The sequence below is a fragment of the Camelus bactrianus genome, chromosome 1 (genome assembly GCF_048773025.1).
Source record: "Camelus bactrianus isolate YW-2024 breed Bactrian camel chromosome 1, ASM4877302v1, whole genome shotgun sequence".
NCBI lineage: Eukaryota > Metazoa > Chordata > Mammalia > Artiodactyla > Camelidae > Camelus > Camelus bactrianus.
Window position 1 is genome coordinate 34,542,817 of NC_133539.1, and position 21,441 is coordinate 34,564,257.

General features: G+C 34.3%; 1 protein-coding gene across 3 annotated transcripts in view; it reads left to right on the forward strand.

Moving 5' to 3' along the window:
• ZNF654 (zinc finger protein 654) overlaps positions 1–21,441 on the forward strand; it is an 86,394-nt gene that overhangs the window by 9,236 nt on the left and 55,717 nt on the right. For 2 of the 3 annotated variants that reach the window (XM_045503808.2, XM_010966447.3), the window contains exon 2: positions 14,366–14,511. In XM_045503808.2, coding sequence (XP_045359764.1) covers positions 14,366–14,511 — 146 coding nt within the window. Of the gene's footprint in view, positions 1–9,059; positions 9,187–14,365; positions 14,512–21,441 lie in introns of those variants that run through there. The other variant, XM_045503809.2, reaches the window with a different exon arrangement.

Here is a 21,441-nt window from a genome sequence, read left to right on the forward strand (position 1 = left end):
GTGGTTGTAGATTTAAGGTGAAAAGAGGTCTAAAATGGTAGCTTCTTAGGTGGATTGTGTTGATTTACAGAACAATTTAAGTTTGCTGATTTTGAGTGCAGAGTGACCACTAGTCTGTACTTTTGTTCCACAGTGCTTATCTGTATAGGTGAAGGCATGAAGAACGTGATTAGTTATATTCGTTCAGGGTTGAGTGATATACTGTAATTTATCAGTTAATTAACTTTGAGAAAGAAAGGGACATCCTCATTTTCTGGCTCCATTTGTTATAAAATGGTACAGAGTAGTGAAAGGAGAAAGAGAAGGAAGAGAAGTGGTCATATCAGTAGATATTAACAGTTAGGTGTATACCATTGTTCTATGTACCTTAAAAATATGTATGCATATGTATGGGTATATATGATACCCCAGTAAAATATTAATGTATACAATTTATTAATATGTCTTTCTATAATTAGAGTTTACTAAAAATTAACCCGTATCTGTTTTGATGACCCTAAAGTTAAAATATTATAAATATCCAGTAGTCACTGTTGCTAATGATTTGATGTGTATGTGTTATGTTTTTAGTATCTGGAAGATTTACTTATTTTTTTGGAGTGCTCTTATATGTGTAAACTCATAATTTTTAGTGTTTTCCATGTATCAGGTACTGTGATAAGTCTTTTACCTGTTTTATCTCATTCAATCCACTACCCCACAAGATATGTGCCATTATTCTCATTTTACAGATTAGGAAACTAAGAAAGACCAAGAGAGATTAAAAAGCTCGATTAAGTCAGATTGGAATTCTGGCTAGTCTGTCAAGGGCCCTGTGTACTTAGCCATTTCAATATACACACATTGTATCTAGGAACATGCATTTGGTATCTGTTACAGCATCTGTGCATATGTCTTGATATATACTACAGCATGTTTAAGCAGTTACTGACTGAGTAAAGCAGTGATTTAAAAAGATTCAAGGCAGCAGAAACTAAAGATGTTCATAAATGTAACAGAGAAAAAAAATCGAACTTAAGCTATCAGAAGTTCAATGAGAAGTGATTCTCAACTTATTTTTCTCTCAACCTGCGTGGGATATACCTCTCTCTGAAGCAGTGGGTCACCATAGTGATTATTCTTAAAATGCAAGTGTTATGATGATTGCAGACAGTTACTTTATGTTATTACCTTGTGTTTTGAAGGTTGGAGGGTATGGAATATATTTTAGATACTTATCTTAAATTCTAAGGTTTCCATTTCTCTGTATTATTTAAATTTAACCTTGAGTATCTTGAAACCTTACTAACCTAGAGAACAGTGGATGTGCATTTTTCGACTTTACCTTTTACCAAGCTTTGAAAACTCTTGCCAAAGATCTCTCAGGTTATAGAACTCATTAGTAAAGTTTAAGATTTATATTCCATGCTCATGCGGGTGTGGTAAAAAAGACATCTCATTTTCAGTTGGTGAGAGCAAAAATTACAATACCTTTCTGAACCATAATTCATCAAAATATATTAGAAACATTAAAAATAATTTGTACATTTTGACTTACAGCATTAATTTCTGAGGAAGTATAAATTTGGATATAAAGTGATTCATCATAGCATTAAATGTAATTAATGAAAGGAATGAGTTGAAAATGGAAAAGCAACCAGAACATTTAAAACAGTTGAACACTTTTCAACCCTCATAAACTAAAATATCATTCAGCTTTAAAAAAATGATGTTTTCAGTGACTGTAATGACCTAGGAAAATAAAATACAATTGCAAAAAAATTAGGTGGAACAATTTGTTTGTAGCAGGATTACACAATTTGAATATAGTCCATTCTCACTGTACTCAACATATGTATTTTAGAGGGGCAAAGTGTTATAAAGAAAAATCAAATGAGCTGTTTCACTAGGATTGGGATTTCTTGATGGTAATCCATGGAAATCATTTATGTACTTCAGGAAGTCTGTGAACTCTCTGAAATTATTTACAAAAAGATTGTGTTTTCATTTCTTTGGTGAGCAGGTCTAAGGTTTTTTGTTTTTTGTTTTTATCAGATTCTCTTAAGAATTTCAAAACTTGCTAAACAAACACATCCCACAACTATCCAAACACACCAACAGATTATGAACCTTTGATGTAAGCCATTGGGACACAAGCAGCACCACCTGCTTTTGCAAATAAAACTTTATTGGAGTACGCCCATTCTTTTCATGATGTAACAGCAGGGTTGAAAAGTGGAGATGGAGAATGTATGGCCCATAAGGTGCTTTCTGGCCCTTTCGGAAAAAATATGTAAGTCCCTTTCTTAGTTTTGTACTTATTCTTTCAATACCCCTGTGAGATAGGTACTGTTTTTAATCTTCATTTTATGAATGACACAAATGAGACTCAGAGAGGTTAAACAACTAACCCTAAGTCACACAGCAAGAAAAGAGCACTATACCAAGATGTTAATAGTGGTTATATGTGGGCAGATAATGATGATTTTTTAAAAAATATATTATCCAGATTTACTACAGTGTGTGTACATAACTTATAATCAAGAGGGGAGAAAGTTATAAAAAATATGATAGAACTAAGATAATCTTAAAACTCATTCATCCTTTCTTATCATTTTGATTTCCTACATTTCACTGTGTTTATAAAGAGTGAATATGCAATTTTTGCTTCCCTTTATGCTTTTATGGAACTTAACTTTTATTTTTCAGCTCTTTAACTCTGATTTTTTGAAAAAAATTAGAAATTATTCTATTTATAGTTTCTTTAAAACGTTCTGTATTAACTGAAGCCATTTTATCCTTTAACTCTTGAGATTCTGTGTCCTTTCTTTTATATTCTGAAGTTAACTTCAATTATTAAGTGCTTGTAACTTAATAGGTACTCATAAAATGCTGCATGTATCTGACTGTGTATACAACTTACTTTCTCTTAGTATCAATCAGTTGAATTTTCTTTAATTATTTTAATAGACATAGATCTAGATACATAAAAGTGTTGTCGAAGGTATTCCTAAAAGAAAAAAATTGGCAGTGTACTATGTGGGAAGCTTCATCCTAATGATTATTTAAGGAGGAAAAAAGATCACAACCCCTGCCCTCAAGGAACTGAATCATGCAGTAAGGGAGAAGAGGCATATCCGACTACTGCAACCACTGTTATGACCTTCATTCAAGCCGTAGTCATCTTTCCCCTGGACAGTTTTATCTCCCTGCTTCCAATTTTTCTCAGTTTTTTTCTCCACACAGCCAAACTGATCCTTTTAAAGAGATAAGAGTGAGGTCTATTCTAAAACTTCCATGCTTTTCTATCTCAGTATGAAAACCAACATTCTTACAGTGGACTGCAGGGCTTCATGATCCAACCCCTGTCTAGCTCTTTGACTTGTCTCCTATTGCTCTTTGTGTCTGCTGCTTACCTTCAGCCACCCTAGTGTTTTTGCTCCCTCCTTCAACTTCAATAATTATTCTCCTGCCAATTTGCCTTTGTTTTGTCAGCATAAACATTTCAGTTGGATCAAATGAGTTGTCTCCCATTATCAAATTCACAAAGAAAAATTAAAGTCTAGAGTCCAAAGAGGTTAAGGTCCCAAATGCTTCCTTCCTGGAATACTGCTTAATCAGAATGAGAGTGCCTGTATGGTCAGGCCTGAGGGTTTTTCAGGGGCTGTAGCTAGGGTATCTCCTCTGATTGGGAGTGGCTTCTTTTGCACCTCAAAAGAATTATTTAACCTCCAATCTTACTTTTTTAAAAAAATCTAGAAGGTCAGTAGGGCAAACCTTTAACACTCTACCCCACCAACACTCATTAAATTTAGAAACATTGATAATTCCTTGAAATTAGTACATGGTACAGTTGGCTCATTGTACTTTCTCCAGTAGGATTTATTGATATCACTAAAGATGGATATTACAGGGAAGATGGGTGCATAAAAAACTGGGTACCAGGTCAGTTTTGGTTTTAACCTCACTAGGGTGCCAGTCAGTTACGGCAACTGCCAGTGACTATAACTTGTAAAGTTTTCCTGGGAAAATTCATCAAGTGGCTTTGTGACTGTATGCTTAATGATATTTTGTTTTGAAGGATGCAAGCACTTAACCTGAACATTTCTACTTGAAAGTTGTATCTGAATTTCTGTCTTGCAGAATTTATAAATTTCCATGGATGACAGCTCTTAGGCACCAGGTCATAATGATGTTTCTTCCTTTAGATTTCTTCCTTATTAAAAGCTTTTAATTTCCATTTTTGTTTGTGTTGTCCTAGTATTCCTGTGCTGCAGTAAGTGTAGATTGTGTTTAGTAGCACAGCTTCTATACTGTCCCCATATTTGTATTTGGATAATAACCATAAATGGCTACCTGAAATAAAGCTACTTTTAATGTTTCTGATGTCTGCACTTAGAGAAGCCCAGTGAAAACAATATCTCTTCTACTACTTGCTCCTCTAGACCCTTTTTTTATTCTGCTTGTAACTATTCTGGGCCTTCCATAATTTGTTCTACTTCATTAGCAGTGTAAACATTCTTTTTTGTATCATGTTCCTTTCAGCAATAGTAGGATACACTGTTTCAGATAAACATTCTTGGTTTCTGTTTTTGTTTATATTTTAACCTATTCATAAGGTGGCCCCCTCCTGTTTTCCTTTCCCTTTCGCTTTGCTTTTGGATGTAGGTTTTATTTTCAGTTATCTCTTCTAAGATCTCCCATAAATCAGAGATTAAAGTCAAGGAATTCTGAGTTTATCAAAAAGCATTCATTATCAGACAGATTTTGCCTACTCTCACTTCCCCAGTTGAAGAAAATCTTACCAACTCAACATCAAACCTAGATCTGACCTCCTATTTTGTCTTTCTGCAGTTTTGCTTTTCTTTATCCACTACCTGAGGCCTAACTTTGAGTTCCTGGGGCACTTTTTTTGGTGACACTGTGCCATCCCATACATTGTCATCTGTAATAAGTAATAATTTGAAATGTACTGAAAATGCTTCAGGTATTTAAAGATAATCTCTTAGCTTTTTTTTTTTCTCTCTAACCTTTCAAATCTTTACAGATTTTACGTTACCATATAACAGCCTCATAGTGTGGTTTTTCACTTGCTCTTATGTACTTTCTATTTCTTTAAAAGACCACCTTGCCATAGTTGGATTTCCAGTCTGATACACTGAGATTTCCATCACACTATTACCAGCTGTTCCTCTATTAGATGCCTTTGGAGCCAGTCACCCTTTCTAATGAGTAACAACTAAAATACATTTTTCCCCCAATTCCATCTTTAAGAACACATAGTTCTGATATATATATTTCCTCTCTGTTTAGTTCAGCTTCTAAGATTGAACTTTATCTTAAGGAAGTTCTTTTCTTTTTCCATTGTAACATGATGCCCCCCTCCTTTTTTTTTTTTTTTTTTAACTCTTCCACTGTTATTTTAATTGGAAGTGTATAATTTTTAAAACAAATTTAGTTCTTCTTGAGACAGAACAACATGGTACCTAAAGTTAGTGTTTGAGGCATAGGACTTTTTTTACTTTTTGGCCTTTGGATTTGTATTAATACCATAATAATTCCATTGAGTTTTTCTTCTGCCTGAGCCTAGGAAAATGATTTATGCTCTAAAGGAACCTTGACCCATCTTTATTTCTGCACTTGGTAAAATCCACTGGCCATCTTCATTAAACACAGATAAAATCTTGACATCTACAGCTTTGATTAAATTTATGTACATTATCAGTCCCTGAAGTTAACTTGAGACCAGATTATGACAATGACTCTAGAAGCCTTTGGACAAGTCTCTTGAATATAAGGGCTACCCTTTGAGAACAAAATTAAGATGGAGAGGGACAAAATTAAGTCCACTGATCTAGGACTAATATTAACAGTTTAAAGACTAGACATTCACACACTAGTGTTCTAAGACCCATATGGAACTTAACCAGCTTTTCAGTTTAATCCTCTGGCTTGGAGTCTTTGTCGAGAAATCAGACAGAAGTAAGAAACAAGATTTTTACCTACTAATATCTAAAAAACCTGTATGACTAAAAGACATTTAAAAAAATTCAATAATATAATCAATGCCTCAGCCACATTTGCAATACCATCTGTGGCCAAGCCTGCTAGTTTTTTTTTTTTAAATTGAAGTACAGCTAATTTACAATATTGTGTTAGTTTCAGATGTACAGCATAGTGATTCAGTATTTTTGCAGGTTATATTCCGTTACAGGCTACCACAACATAATGGGTATAATTCCCTGAGCTATACAGTATATCCTTCTTGCTAACCTCTTACATATATAGTGGTTTATACCTGTTAATCCCGTGCTCCTAATCTGTTCCTCCCCACTTTCCTCTCTACTTTGGTAACCACAAGTTTGTTTTTTATATCTGTTCAGTATTTCTGTTTTGCACATACATTCATAGGTATTTTTTTTTAGATTCCACAAGAAAGTGATATCATTTAGTATTTATCTTTCTCTGTTTGGCTTATTTCACTAAGCATAATATTCCATGGTTCCATCCATGTTGCTACAAATGGCAGTTTTTTTTAAGGCTGACTAATAGTCCATTGTGTATATATACACCACATCTTAATCCAGTTGTCTGTTGATGGGCACTTGGGATGCTTCCATGTGTTGGCTAATGTAAATAGTACTGCTATGAAACATTGGGGTGCATGTATCGCTTTGAGTTAATGTTTTCGAAAGTTTTTTTCTGGATATATACCCAGGAGTAGAATTCTGGGGTCATATGGTAGTTCTATTCTTAGTTTTTTAAGGAACATCCATACTGTTTTCCACAGTGGCTGCACCAGTTTACATTCCCAGCAATGCACGAAGGTTCCCTTTCCTCCATATCCTAGACGTTTTGATGATAGCCATTCTGTCACGTGTGAGGTGATAACCTCGTTGTTTTGATTTGCATTTCTCTAATAGCGATGTTGAGCATCTTTTCATATGCTTGTAAGCCATTGTATGTGTTCTTTGGAAGAATGTCTATTCAGGTCTTCTGCTCTTTTTTTGAATTGGATTGGGGTTTGTTTTGTTTTGATATTGAGTTGTATGAGCTGTTCGTATGTTTTGGATATTAACCCTTCGTCAGTTGTATCATTTGCAAATATTCTCCCATTCCATAGGTTTTTCCCTTTTGTTAATGGTTTCCTTTGCTGTGCAAATGATTTTAAGTTTAGTTAGGTCTCCTTTGTTTATTTCTGCTTTTATTTCTTTTGCCTTAGAGGCCATGCTAAATTGAAGTCAGATGCAGAGTTCTGCATAGCCCATGCTAGTTAAGACTTTATCATGTAGACACACATCTGTAGATGACACCAGCTGCAGGCAAATGAAGAGGTTTGTTCACCTCACACGTTCACTTGATATTCATAGACATTTCCATATATTTTGGGGTTCTCTTGTCTATGTGCCAGTTTCAATGTTTATGCGGGAAACATTTAATATATTACTCTCCCTAGTGAGTCTGGAATCAAATGAAAAATTGACAGGTATTAAAATGTATCTATAGCCTTTAAAATGAGCCTACTGCTTACCTTTGGACCTGCTTAAGAGGAAAGTTGGGTCCTGAAGTGAGGACTCAGGACCCTGGTCTGCCTCACTCCATTTGGACGCAGAAAACTCAAGAAGGGAGATGAAAGCTTTCTGGGAGTGATGTTGTAACGGATGTTCCTGCTGTGGTTGGTAGCTTAATAGACACTCCTGAAGATTTATGTTTAACACTAAGGTGATAGGGGAATATTAAGATTTGAGATGCTTATACCATCTTCCATTTTATAAAGTTTAGTCTTACTACATTCACAGGACCTATTAAATGCCTTAATGTTGCAGAAATATCAACTTAAGGAGTAGTAAGCTGAACAAACCCCCAACCAAATAACTGGGTTTTAGGTTGCTTACTACTGAAGATTATGTCCTTCTGCAGATTGCAAACAATTTTTAACTTATTAGAATCTATTTCTAAGTGAGTTTGGTGGTTTTTTTAAAAAATGACTTTAATTTTAGATTCTCATTGCATGGTTATCCTGATGGAAAAAAGTCAAATGACAGTGACTGTTCTTTTTCTGAATAGAGCTTTTCTTTATCTTCATTCTCAATGGAAAACTTAAAAAAAAAAAAAAACTCAGGTATCTGTTCAGGCATGAAGTATTTTATTTATATTGTTCTATCTAGGATATACTTCACATATCAATGAATATTGAATTAAATAGTTGAATCCCAGTAGTAGCTTTTGGAAAGATTTTATCTGGGAGAGGCCTGTCTGCTTCCTAAAAGTGAGTAAAATTTATCATAATTAGTCACATCTAGAAACAAATAATTAACCATTTCATACTGATGTAATAAAATAGTCACCAAAGTTAGCTTAACCTTGCCATTTTCTTCAAACAAAGTGCACTAGTAATAATAGCTGTTTGTTATGTGCCAGGAATTATCCTAGATTTTAATATTATCTTGGTTCTTCAATAGCTCTATGATTAAGGTAGTATTAAATTCATTTTGCCAGAAACTGAGACTGAGAAGTTTAATAATTTTGTTAAGGCTATGCAGCTATTAAATGACAAAGCCAAGTCTGTCTGATCCAAAACCTATATTCTTTCCCTAGTGCTGCCAGTCTACCTGCTCTATTTTTCTGTCTGACTCTAAAATAATAAGCATAGGCAAGGGTAAATCTTGGTATGTAGTTAGGTAACTAGCAAGGAAAATGTGGAATTGTGTTTATGTTATAAAATAGCATGCAGAAAATAAATGAGAACATTAAAATTTGAGGGAAAAGGTTGGAGCAAAATAATTTTGTTTTTAAACTTTTAAAAACTGAACTAATTTTATACTTACACATCAGAGTACAGTGATCAAGATCAGGAAAGTAACATTGTATAATATTCACTAAATTACAGACCTTACTAGAAATTTATCAGTTTTTCCACCAATGCTTTTTTTTCTGTTCCAGGATGTTATTTCTGATCTCACATTGTATTTAATTGTTATTTCTCCTTAGTATCTCCCATTCTGCCAGTTTTTCCTTGTCTCTCATGACCTTGACATGTTTGAAAAATACTGATCAGGTTTTTTTTTTTTTTTTTGTAGAATATCCTGCAGTTTGTGTTTGTCTGAAGATTTCTCATGCTAGGAATGAGTATGCATTTTTTGCAAAAGTACCACAAAAATGCTGTTGTCTTTCTTGGGGCACCATATCAAGGGATTTGTGATGATGGTATGCTTTGTTACTTACTGGTAATACATATCTTGGTATAGCTTGGTTAAGTTTGTGTCTGTGGGGTTTCTCCACTCTAAAGTCACTATCTTTCTGTTTGTAGTTAATAACTGTCTTGGTGGAGATACTTTGAGACTGCGAATCCTGCATCTACTCAAACTTTTCACCCACTAGTATTAGCGTTAATCCATGGTTCTTGTCTGCAGCATTCATTACTGTGTACAGTATTTGCCTAATGGTGATTCCTCTTTCTCTCTTTCCTTCTGTATTTATTAATTAGTATTCTATTATGAGGAAGAGCTGTCTCATCTCTAACTTTTATTGAAGAATTTGATTATTTACTTTTATCAGTATGGACTCATGGATAGTTATCTGGTTCCATGGCTTAAAATCCAATACTGTCATCTATTTTGTTGCTCAAAATATTTGTTCTAACTTTAGCTGCTAGGAGTGCCTTCAGGTTGGCTCCTGTGTTTTTATATCCCATCATTATTTCAGCATTTCCTTACTTCCTAGCACTACAAAATGTTCCAGTTTTATCTTGTTATTTTCCTTGCTCTATCTCAGCTACAGGAGGACATGAACAGCCCAAGTTCCTTGTGATTGAAGAGCCCCAGGTTCCTCATTTTAGAGACTAGTGTTTAGAAATCAAGACTTGGGCCCCAAGTATGTTATTGCTACTGAGGTGACATTGCTCCTAGGCTCTCTCAATGGACAGAGCTTAGGAAATACATATATAGTATACTTTATAGTATATATAGCTATCTTACAAATGAACAATATCATACTGAAAGGGGTGGGGAGAAGACTAAATGTTTCATACAGTGTTTATTTTAGGTACTTAGGAGATTAACATTTATTCAGTGCATAGATTGGCATGTATTACACCCATTTTTTGAAGCTTTAAGAATGGAAGGTAATTGTGTTGTGGCTTTTGGTTTATTCATCAGATTTTAAAGGTGAGCAGATTCATTGTAAACAAGTAATGAAATTAATATTAGTGAACAGCTTGACTGACACCTGTGATCTGTGAGGTGTTTGAAATAATGAAAGTTGATAACAATCTGTGGCCTCACCATGGCCTTCCCTCTCAGTACATGTGTGTGGAGAGACAGAACTCTCTTCTTCTTCTCCTTTTTAATATATTTTATTGAAGTCTAGTCGGTTTACAATGTTGTATCAATTTCTGGTGTACAGCATAATGCTTCAGTCATACATGAACATACATGTATTCATTTTCATATTCTTTTTCACCATAAGTTACTGCAAGATATTGTATATAGTTCCCTGTGCTATACAGTATGAACTTGTTGTTTATCTATTTTATATGTATTAGTTAGTATCTGCAAATCTTGAACTCCCAATTTATCCCTTCCTACTCCCTTCCCCCCAGTAACCATAAGTTTGTTTTCTAGGTCTGTGAGTCTTTCTATTTTGTAAATAAGTTCATTTGTCTTTTTTTTTCAGATGCCACATGTAAGTTATATATACTATATAAATATATGATATTTTTCTTTCTCTTTCTGGCTTGCTTCAATTAGAATGACTATCTCCAGGTCCATCCATGTTGCTGCAAATGGTATTATTTTATTATTTTTATGACTGAGTAGTATTCCATTGTATAAATATACCACAACTTCTTTATCCAGTCATCTGTTGATGGACATTTATGTTGCTTCCTTCTCTTGGATATTGTAAATAGTGCTATTATGAACATTGGGGTGCATGCATCTTTTTGAATTAAGGTTCCCTCTGGTTATATGCCCAGGAGTGGGATTGCTGGGTCATATGGTAAATCTATTTTTAGTCTTTTGAGGAATCTCCATGCTGTTTTCCATAGCAGCTATACCAAACCCTACATCCTACAGCAGCGTAGGAGGGTTCCCTTTTCTCCATAGCCTCTCCAGCATTTATTGTTTGTGAACTTTTGAATGATGGCCATTCTGACTGGTGTGAGGTGATACCTTATTGTAGTTTTGATTTGCTTTTCTCTGATAATTAGCAATATTGAGCATTCTTCCTCTTCTTATAAGGCCATCATACTATCTGATTAGGACCCCTTCCTTATGACATCATTTAATCTTAATTACTTCCTTAAAGTCCTATCTCCAGATACAGTCACACTGAGGATTACGACTTCAAAACTTGAATTTTAAGGGGACACATTTCGGTCTGTAGTAATTTGGATGATGTATTTTAACGTTCTTACGGATCTGATTCTTTATACAGTAATTCTTTGTATAGTAACTGTAAGGACTGTTACTTACTAGAATACTAAAGACAAAGAAATGTAAGATTTGTTGCTTATTGCACAAGGGCCTGGTAGAGCACATTCAGATTATGATGTCCTGGTGTTAGCTCTCATTAGCTGAGTGTTTACAATAGCAGTTATATAGTGCAGAAGAAGAAAAGCAAAAAGACAATATCATGTATACTTTTACATATTTTAAGGACAATATTTAAAAGAGAAATAATGTTATAGTGAATGTTATAGATTTATAGTGAATTATTAGTGTCTGGTATGACATTAAGCTACTGTTTATTGTCATTGTAACTTGTGATTTCTTATACTTAGGAAGATACAGTCAACCCTCCCTGTCTGTCGGTTTCATACCTTTAGATTCAACCAACTATGGATCAAAAATAATTTGGAAAAAAAATTCCAGAAAGTTCCAAAACACAACACTTGAATTTGCTGTGCAATAGCAACTATTTACATTGTATTTGCATTGTATTAGGTATTATAAGTAATCTAGAGATGATTTAAAGTATATGGGAGGATGTCTGTAGGTTATATGCAAATACACTGTTTTTTTAAAGGACTAGAGCATTTGCAGATTTTGGTATGGCAAGATCCTGGAATCAATCCTCCACAGATAATGAGGGACAACTCTATGTATATTTCAGCCAGTCTTGTTTATGTCTTTTCAAGGGATTTGTGGCAAACCTGTTGGAGGCATTGCCTACAAATACTTTTATTATGTTAAGTTTGGGCTGAACTGAATCAGGCAGGGTATTAACAGCTGAATCTTGGTGAATGAGGGAAGCTATAATGAGAACAGAAGGAAGGATATAAGGATATCCTTCTAAGGATATAAACCCAGCCTATAAGCAGGAAGTAAGTGGAAATGTATTAGGGCAAACTATTTGGGACTGAACATAGGAAGAAATGTGAGACTGTCAGGTACCTGTTTTTTATGTAGTACCAAAATTGTGTTGTAGGGGCCAAAAAGAGGCATAGAGGTAGTCAAACACTTCAGTGAAGAGAGCATTTATAGCCAGGGAACCACTGGCTTTAACATTTTCCAGTGTTATCTAACATTCTTCTTTTTTGCTTGTGGTGGTTGTTAAAGTTTGTCCTACTTGGCATTTTCACAGCAGTCATTTTTACTTCCCAGATAGTGAGGACTGCTAGATACGGAAGGGATACAAGTTCACAGAGATATCACCCTCTAGCTTTCTTTTTTAGTCATACGTACGTGTTCCTAGAAACATTGGAGACATGCTGGCCACCTGATACTGCAATTTGGAATTGTCAAAGAACCATGAAAGGCTTGGAGTTCTATCTGAGGTAGATTACCACATTTTCCCAGATGCTGGCTGAAGACGTAAAACTCCTGGGTCAGAGATGATAGACTTTGTTACTCACGGCATAGCAAGCAGCATGAGCTTCAAGTTCATGATGATTCCCTTTGCCTTTCAAGTCTCACAAAGGTGATGTGAATGGCCCAGGTGCATCCTGAACTCCTAGTAAATTTGTGTCACAGCTAAGGAACCCCAAGGTTAGGGAGTCCTAATCTTTTATAATGGTCTGCAAGCGTATCTGCCTGGTCTTTGCTCCAGAGTGAGACATCATCATGAGTATACTGGACAGACAGTAAACAGGCTCACTGCTTTGGAGAGAGACATCATCTCTGTTTTTCAAGGCTGTTTCCTGTAAACACCTTTGAAAGGGTGAAGGCAGTCAGGGCCTCTTTAAAAAAAAAACGGAAATACAAGAGACTCATGGAAAATTGTCTCCAACAGGAAGCAAATAATATGAAAAGTTCTTGAGCTCTGAATGTTCTTGGCTTTTTAACTCTGCTCTAGTTTTACCAGCTTTTAGATCAGGAGTTGGCAAACTTCTTCTGTAAGGGGGCAGATATTAAATATTTTAGGCTTTGTGAGCCTTATGATTTCTGTTATAACTGCTCAACCTGTTGTTGCAGGAAAGCAGCCATAGATAATACCTAAATGGGTGATCCTGGCTATGTTCCAGTAAGACTCTGTGAACATTGAAATTTGAATTTCATATGATTTTCATACATCACAAAATGTTATTTTTAACCATTTGAAAATGTAACATCCATTCTTAGCTTGTAGGTCATACAGAAATGGGTGGCAGGCCAAATATGGCCTCCAGGCCATAGTTTCCAACCTATTTTATAAGATGAATTTATAAAATGTAATACAATGTTTTAATATAGTAGTTTTGCATACAAGAGATCATAATTAACATTTTATAGGACTTGATATTTCTAAAATGTTTTCTCATAAATCATCCCAGTTTAGCTTCAGAGTAACTCTGCAAGGTAGGCATTATTATCTCCATTTTATGGTGGGGAAACTAATGCATAGAGAAGGAAAATGACCTACCCAAATTCATAAAATGAGTTAAGTGACAGAGTCCAGACATTATATTCTGGATTATTTTCTCCATAATATGGTATAGTTTAAACTTTTATAATGAGAACATCACACCAACATATCTTTAATACTCATTTGTTGCTATAATGTTTAGAGTTCAGTCTTGCACATAATAATGATGATAATGCATGCTCATTTCTAATTTTCTTTATTACTATATTCTGCTGTCTAGCTATTTTAATATTTAGTAATTGGTATTTTGACAAAAATTAGATATGGGATGTGAAGGTATTTTTTACAATATTTGTAAAGATTTGACAGTTGAAAAGTATGGTCATTCATATACTATATTTTTCACATTTTCAAAGATAATAGTTCATTTTATTTTCAGATGCACTCCATGAAACTAAGCAATGAAGAACTTTTTCTCCCTCCTAAATCATTTCTATTCATGCTGAACTAATGTTTTAAAAAGTTTTACCCAAATTTTTAAACTCGAGATGTTGAGAACATTTTCTCTAATGATGTACTTTTTGGATTGCTTCTCTATCAGGTGGTTGAAGATTATGCTGGAAGATGGCAGGTCCCTTTGCCACAGCTTCAGGTTCTTCAGACTGCACTTTGCTGTTTTACATCAGCAAGTGCATCATTCCCAGATGAATGTGAGCACGTACAGTATGTTTTGAGTAGCCTTGCCTTGTAAGTACTCTTTACTTCTTATGAAAGTATTTTCTTGATGTATTTATACAAGTATATTTCTTGTTGAATTGGTTTTTGATTATTTTCTTTGTAGAAGGAACCTTTCCTAAAGTCTTTTCTGAAAAATAAATTTCCATTTCTTCATTTAAGTGTTTAGGCTTGATTTTGAACATTTAACCACAATTTTACTTTTAGTTTTAGAGTTAAATGAAATTGTTACATAGACTCTTAGGGTCACTGCTAGCACTTTCCTTTTTAATTCCCCAGATTGCTTTGGCAAACTTTAATGTAAGTCCCAGAATACAGCAATTGAGGCCATCATAGTTAGCAGAGGGACCTTAAATCAGGTCAGAAAGAGGAAACTTTGGTTTTTAAAAATATTTGTGAAAGACTTTGAGTTAAAGATCACCAACTGAGCACTTGTGTTTGTCCTTTTTGCCCTCGTAGATCCTACTAAAAGAGTAAAGAAGTAAAAGAGGGAAATAGAGTGAAAAGGCAAGAGAAGAGTCATCAGTGAATAAAAAGATCTCAACAATTTTTTGTGGAAGGAAAACAGATAGAGGAGTGGTCTTTGAAAAATGACAGAGCAAGTCACAACTTAATTTTGTGTGTGTGTGTGTGCGCCTCAAATTACACTCACATCACAATAGTGGGTTGTGAATTCATTTAATAACATTACAAAATACAATAGAAAATATCAGAGTATGCCTCATATAAGTATTATTTTGTGAAACTCTTGTTTTATATATTCATATTTATGTATGTGTATACTTTATTATTTATAAAACATTTTTTTAAAACCGTGGGTAGCATTTAAAACAAAATTATCTTCCGCCTTGTAAGAAAGGAGGAAGATTGTCTGTCCTGCCTCCCTCCTCTTGGAATCCTAAGGAAGTGTAGAGTTTGAATGTGCAAGGTATGAAATAGAGAGTAGAGAATGAGATACTTTGGGAGAATACAGATAAAGGAGTTAATTGCAGTTTTTCCATTCAGGCCATTCACTAGACCTTAGGGCCAGGGTAAGTTGGGGAAATTGCATTACTACTTTTTTTTTCCTCTAAAGAAATTAAGTGACTGGAGCAGTGACCTTTGTATTCTGGCAATTAAGAGTTCTTCTTTGAGACAGCTAGCTAATCACTTAATTATCCTAAAGCAAAACTTACCAATCATCAGACTCTAGACATGCTTGCTTATAGGGCTCCCAATTAATCTGCTTATGGCTTTATTCTTAAATATTAATGAGCATTCAAGAATCATCAGACATTTGAGGAATGACTTCAACATGAAAAAAAATACAATGAAAACAAACTAAAAAAAATTCTGGAAGAACTAGTGTTAATGTCGAAAACCAAAAAGTTAGAAGATAAATATAAAATCTATCATTATCATTTTCAGAGAGAGTTGAGAAGATATGTATGACATTAAAACATAAATATATCATGCCATGTGAAAGAAATAATGAAATACCAAAAATGAGTTTGTGGAAAATTAAGAAAATAATATGGTTAAAATTTAAAATTCTGTAGGGAAGTTGGAAGGTAAAGTTGAGGAAATAGTCCAGAATGTAAAACAGAATCAAAGAGATGGAATGTCAGAAAAAAAATAAACTGATACAGTGGCTTCATATAGAAGATTCATTATTTAATTAGTTGGAGTCCCAGGAAAAGAATTTAGAGAATATACATTGGAGGAAAATTTTGAAGACATAATAAAAGAATTTCCCAGAACTAAAAGTCATAAACTTCAAAACTGAAAGAGCCCCAGAAGTGCTCAGCACAATGAATATAAAAGATACTTAGCTAAATACATTATTCCCCAATTTGAAAATAATCAGGAATGAAAAACAGACTGGAACACCTTCCAGAGAGAAAAAACGAGGAACAGACATCAGGTTGATATCAGTCTTCATACAACCAACAGTGGGTGGTGGAATATAATGAATCAGTGTCTCTAAAGATTTGGAGAGAAATTATTTTCAGTTTAGAAATTTTATGCTCATCCAAACTAGCAGTGAGGTGTGAGAGTGGAAACAATACTTCAGGCATGTAAAGACCTAGAAGATTGAGTTATACACATATTCTTTTTTGGAAGCTGTTAGAGAATGTGCTCCAGAAAAATGAGGTGTAACAGATTAAAAAAAAAGAAGACGACCCAGATTAAAAAAAAAAAAAGAAGACCCAGATAACCTTTGATCTAGGAAACAGTAGCTTTTACTTAAGATAGGGGGAAGAGAAGTCCCAGGATCAACTGCCAAGTGGTAGGCCTTACAGACGTTCACCTCCAAGAGGGAAATACCCAGTAAAAATGGAGATTTGAAACTAACCTTGAGAATTTGTAACCATTTAAAGTAGTGATAAAAGTAGACAAGGCAAAGGGAATAGAAAAGCAGTTAAATACTCCAGGAAAATTAAAAATAATCTGAACAGGATAGGACACAGAGTCATTAGCATACTACTTAGATATACACTGAGTGTTATTTATTTAGTTTTCTTCATGCAGATGATGCTTTTTGACTAAACTTTTAAAGTACAGAAAATAATTACAGAACAGAAGAAATTATTGACCTTTCAATATAAGACTGATGGAAGTTGTGAGTTGAAAGTAAAGGACAAAGGCACTGAATTCTTTAATTCTTATTTTACAAAATGGAATGTCAGTAGTACATGAAACCATAAATAAAGGTGTAAGTAAAGTTACAAGGATAAATAATAGAGGAAATAATACAGAGTAACTTTTGGAAAGATGAAATTGGTTGTGCAAGGAGTTAAATTCTCTTCTATCACAGCAGAAAGTTAAAAGATAATATTTAAAATTGGTAAGTCAAGAAATACTGGCAAAGTTTATTATCAACAGCTATTAAAAATATTGAAAGTTGTTAATACTGGGGCACTGGACTAGTGAGAGAGAGGGTTCAAGCCTTTCTGTACACTTAGAATTTTTAAATCTTGACTGTGTAAATTTCATACATATGAACTGTATTTTTTTATTTATATATATGCATAAAAATTTTAAAGCGTGCATGTACATTGTGTTTCTTTAAAAATTTACTTGTATATACTCAAAGTTGTAGGGAAGGAGCTATGTGAAGTGGTGGTTGTGTTCTCCAGCCTAATTGTGATCATTTCACTATACCAAAATACCAAGTTGTATACTTTAAATATATACAATTTCTGTTTGTCAGTTGTACCCCAGTAAAGCTGAAAAAAATTGTGGGAGAGAAGAATAGTTTAGAATGTACCATTATTTAGATTTGTGAGAGTACAGTAGTTTAAAAAAACAACCATTATTTTAAAAATTATTTCATGGTGCCTAAATGAATATGGGAAATATGAAGACTTCTTGATTATAACTGACAAATCTTACCCAAGCTAGTTTTAACAATAACAACAAAAATAAAGGGCATTGAGGGATTTATTAGATGAATAAGTCATCTAATAAGCAAGCAAGGACTAGAACTAGTTTGAGGATTTTCTGAATCCAGAGGATAAAATACCATCTAGAACTGTTGTCTTCCTTTCCAACATTCCTCTTTTGGCTTCATTGTAACTCTTAGATCTGCTGACAATTTTGGGATTAAGTTTAGTTTATTAACCAAGGGAGAAGAAACCCCCTTCCCCCACCTCTAACCCCCAAATACTTTGGGAACTTGGGCCTGGCTGAGGGTTATGTGCCCACTGCTTGTACTAATCACTGTGTTGAGAGGAGTATGGTGAGATTTTTCAGCTGTCTGATGGCAAGCCCACCCCACAGCTAGGGGAAACGAGGATGCTACATTGGCAGCTCCAGGAGGACCATAGAAACATTGGAGGAATAAGCAGTTTCCTCAAGAAGTAAATGAGGTAGTGTGAAAGAGAGCTGGTTAAGTAGACAAAAATAATAGATGTCTATGACAAAGAATTTTTTATGTGATACTTTGAAAGTTACCAAAACTGTCTCAATGATTCCCTGCTGATTTCTGAGGAAAATAAAATGAGTATTGAAAGAAATACATCATTTGTAAGCAAGAAGTACTATTCTTGATTTAGTGCCTATTTGGACAATTTCTCCCCTTTCATCTATGTAGTCTTTGTTAACTTTAGTGTTGTAATATGAAAATGCTTTTAAGGCTTTCAAAAGTACTTTTTAAAAAGTTTTTTAAGTCACTTACTGACTTAATATTTCATTGTTTGCTAGCTTTTTAACCGCTACTCATGGAAAGAATAATGTGTTAAGCAGAAGCAGATCTTGTCTAATATGGACAGTGCCAGGCATAAGAAAGTAAACCATCTTAGTGGTTTGTTAAATAGTAATGTTTCGTATAAGGAAAACTTTCTGCATTATTTGAATTTACTTTCACAGAAAAATTACTTGTACTTTTAATACCAGAAGAAAAATGGGGAAATAGCAACTTGGTGGTATCATTAGAAGAGCAGAAAGTCTGTAACAGTGTTCTGTTTTATTTAAATATTTAAGCCAGAAAATTATTCTAACAATTGTTCCTTAATCATTCATTCATTCATTCATTCTGTAAATCTCTGTGCTTGGTTCTAGGGATAAAACAGTAAATAAGATAGATAAGTCCTTGTTTGCAAAGGCCTTACAGAGCTAAAAGGTATTACACAAGTAGCTCCACTATTCTGTATTGTAATTATGGAAGGATTGCAGGGTACAATAATGAGGGACTGGACATGGTCTGGAAGGTCAGGGAAAGTTTGCTTAGTGAACCAATACTTCAGCTGAGCTCTGAAAGAGTGATGGGACTAAATTAGATGAAGGAGCAAAAGAGCCTCCCAGGGATGGCAAACTGAATGTTCAAGGTGTATGGATAGGATGTCAGGATATTAATGGATTTCATTATAACTCATATCTGTTTGTAGAATTCTTATTTATGATATGTATCAAATATTTTAAATTTTTATTCACTTACACTAAAAATTTATAGATGAGCTAAAGACGTAATACCTATAACATTCTGTCTTATGCAAGTATATATATGTAATATATGCATGTAAAATATATGTTACATGTTAAATATAAAAATTACTATAGTCTCTGGTAGTGTGGTCTGTGTGTCCACCTTCATAAAGACCTGTGACCACCTTGTAAATCAGTACGTATGTGAAGACCTGCCGTCTGTAGGCTGGAGATTCTAAAAACTGCAGGTTTCCCAAGATGTTATTTACAGAGAAGGAGTGTTGTTTTTTTTTTTTTTAACTTTTTTTTATTGAGTTATAGTCATTTTACAATGTTGTGTCAAATTCCAGTGAAGAGCACAATTTTTCAGTTATACATGAACATACATATATTCATTGTCGCATTCTTTTTTGCTATGAGCTGCCACAAGATCTTGTATATATTTCCCTGTGCTATACAGTATAATCTTGTTTATCTATTCTGCATATGTCTGTCAGTATCTATACATTTTGAACTCCCAGTCTGACCCTCCCCGCCCCCCCCCCTTGGCAACCACAAGTTTGTATTCTTTGTCTATGAGTCTGTTTCTGTTTTGTATTTATGTTCTTTTTTTTTTTTTTTTTTTTTTTTAGATTCCACATATGAGCAATCTCATATGATATTTTTCTTTCTCTTTCTGGCTTACTTCACTTAGAATGACATTCTCCAGGGACATCCATGTTGCTGCAAATGGCATTGTTGTTTTTTATGGCTGAATAATATTCCATTGTATGAATATACCACATCTTCTTTATCCAGTTATCTGTTGTTGGACGTTTAGTCTGTTTCCATGTCTTTGCTATTGTGAATAGTGCTGCTATGAACATTGGGGTGCAGGTGTCTTTTTGAAGTAGAGTTCCTTCTGGATATATGCCCAGGAGCAGGATTACTGGGTCATATGGTAAGTCTATTCCTAGTCTTTTTTGAGGAATCTCCATACTGTATTCCACAGTGGCTGCACCAAACTGCATTCCCACCAGCAATGTAGGAGGGTTCCCTTTTCTCCACAGCCTCTCCAGCATTTGTCATTTGTGGACTTTTGAATGATGGCCATTCTGACTGGTGTGAGGTGATACCTCGTTGTAGTTTTGATTTGCATTTCTCTGATAATTAGTGATATGGAGCATTTTTTCATGTGCCTATTGAGCATTTGTATTTCTTCCTTGGAAATTGCTTGTTTAGGTCTTCTGCCCATTTTTGGATTGGGTTGTTTGTTTTTTCCTTATTAAGTCATATGAGCTGCTTGTATATTCTGGAGAGCAAGCCTTTGTTGGTTTCAGCCTTTGCAAAAATTTTCTCCCATTCTGTAGGTTGTTGTTTTGTTTTACTTATGGTTTCCTTTGCTGTGCAGAAGCTTCTAAGTTTCATTAGGTCCCATTTGTTTATTCTTGCTTTTATTTCTATTGCTTGGGAGACTGCCCTAGGAGAACATTTTTGAGATGTATGTCAGATAATGTTTTGCCTATGTTTTCCTCTAGGAGGTTTATTATATCTTGTCTTATCTTTAAGTCTTTGATCCATTTTGAGTTGATTTTTGTGTATGGTGTAAGGGAGTGTTCTAGCTTCATTGCTTTACATGCTGCTGTCCAGTTTTCCCAACACCATTTGCTGAAGAGACTGTCTTTATTCCAATGTATATTCTTGCCTCCTTTGTCAAAGATGAGTTGACCAAAAGTTTGTGGGTTCATGTCTGGGCTCTCTGTTCTGTTCCATTGGTCTATATGTCTGTTTTTGTACCAATACCATGCTGTCTTGATTACTGTAGCTCTATAGTATTGTCTGAAATCTGGGAGAGTTGTTCCTCCAGCCTCTTTCTTTTTCTTCAGTAATGTTTTGGCAATTCTAGTTCTTTTGTGGTTCCATATAAATTTTGTTGTGATTTGTTCTAGTTCTGTAAAGAAACTGGAGTGTTTTTATTCATACCTGAGTGTTTTTAAAAATTTTATGGAAATAAATAGTCATGTAGAGAATTGTTGTAAATTAACTGATTATAATTTT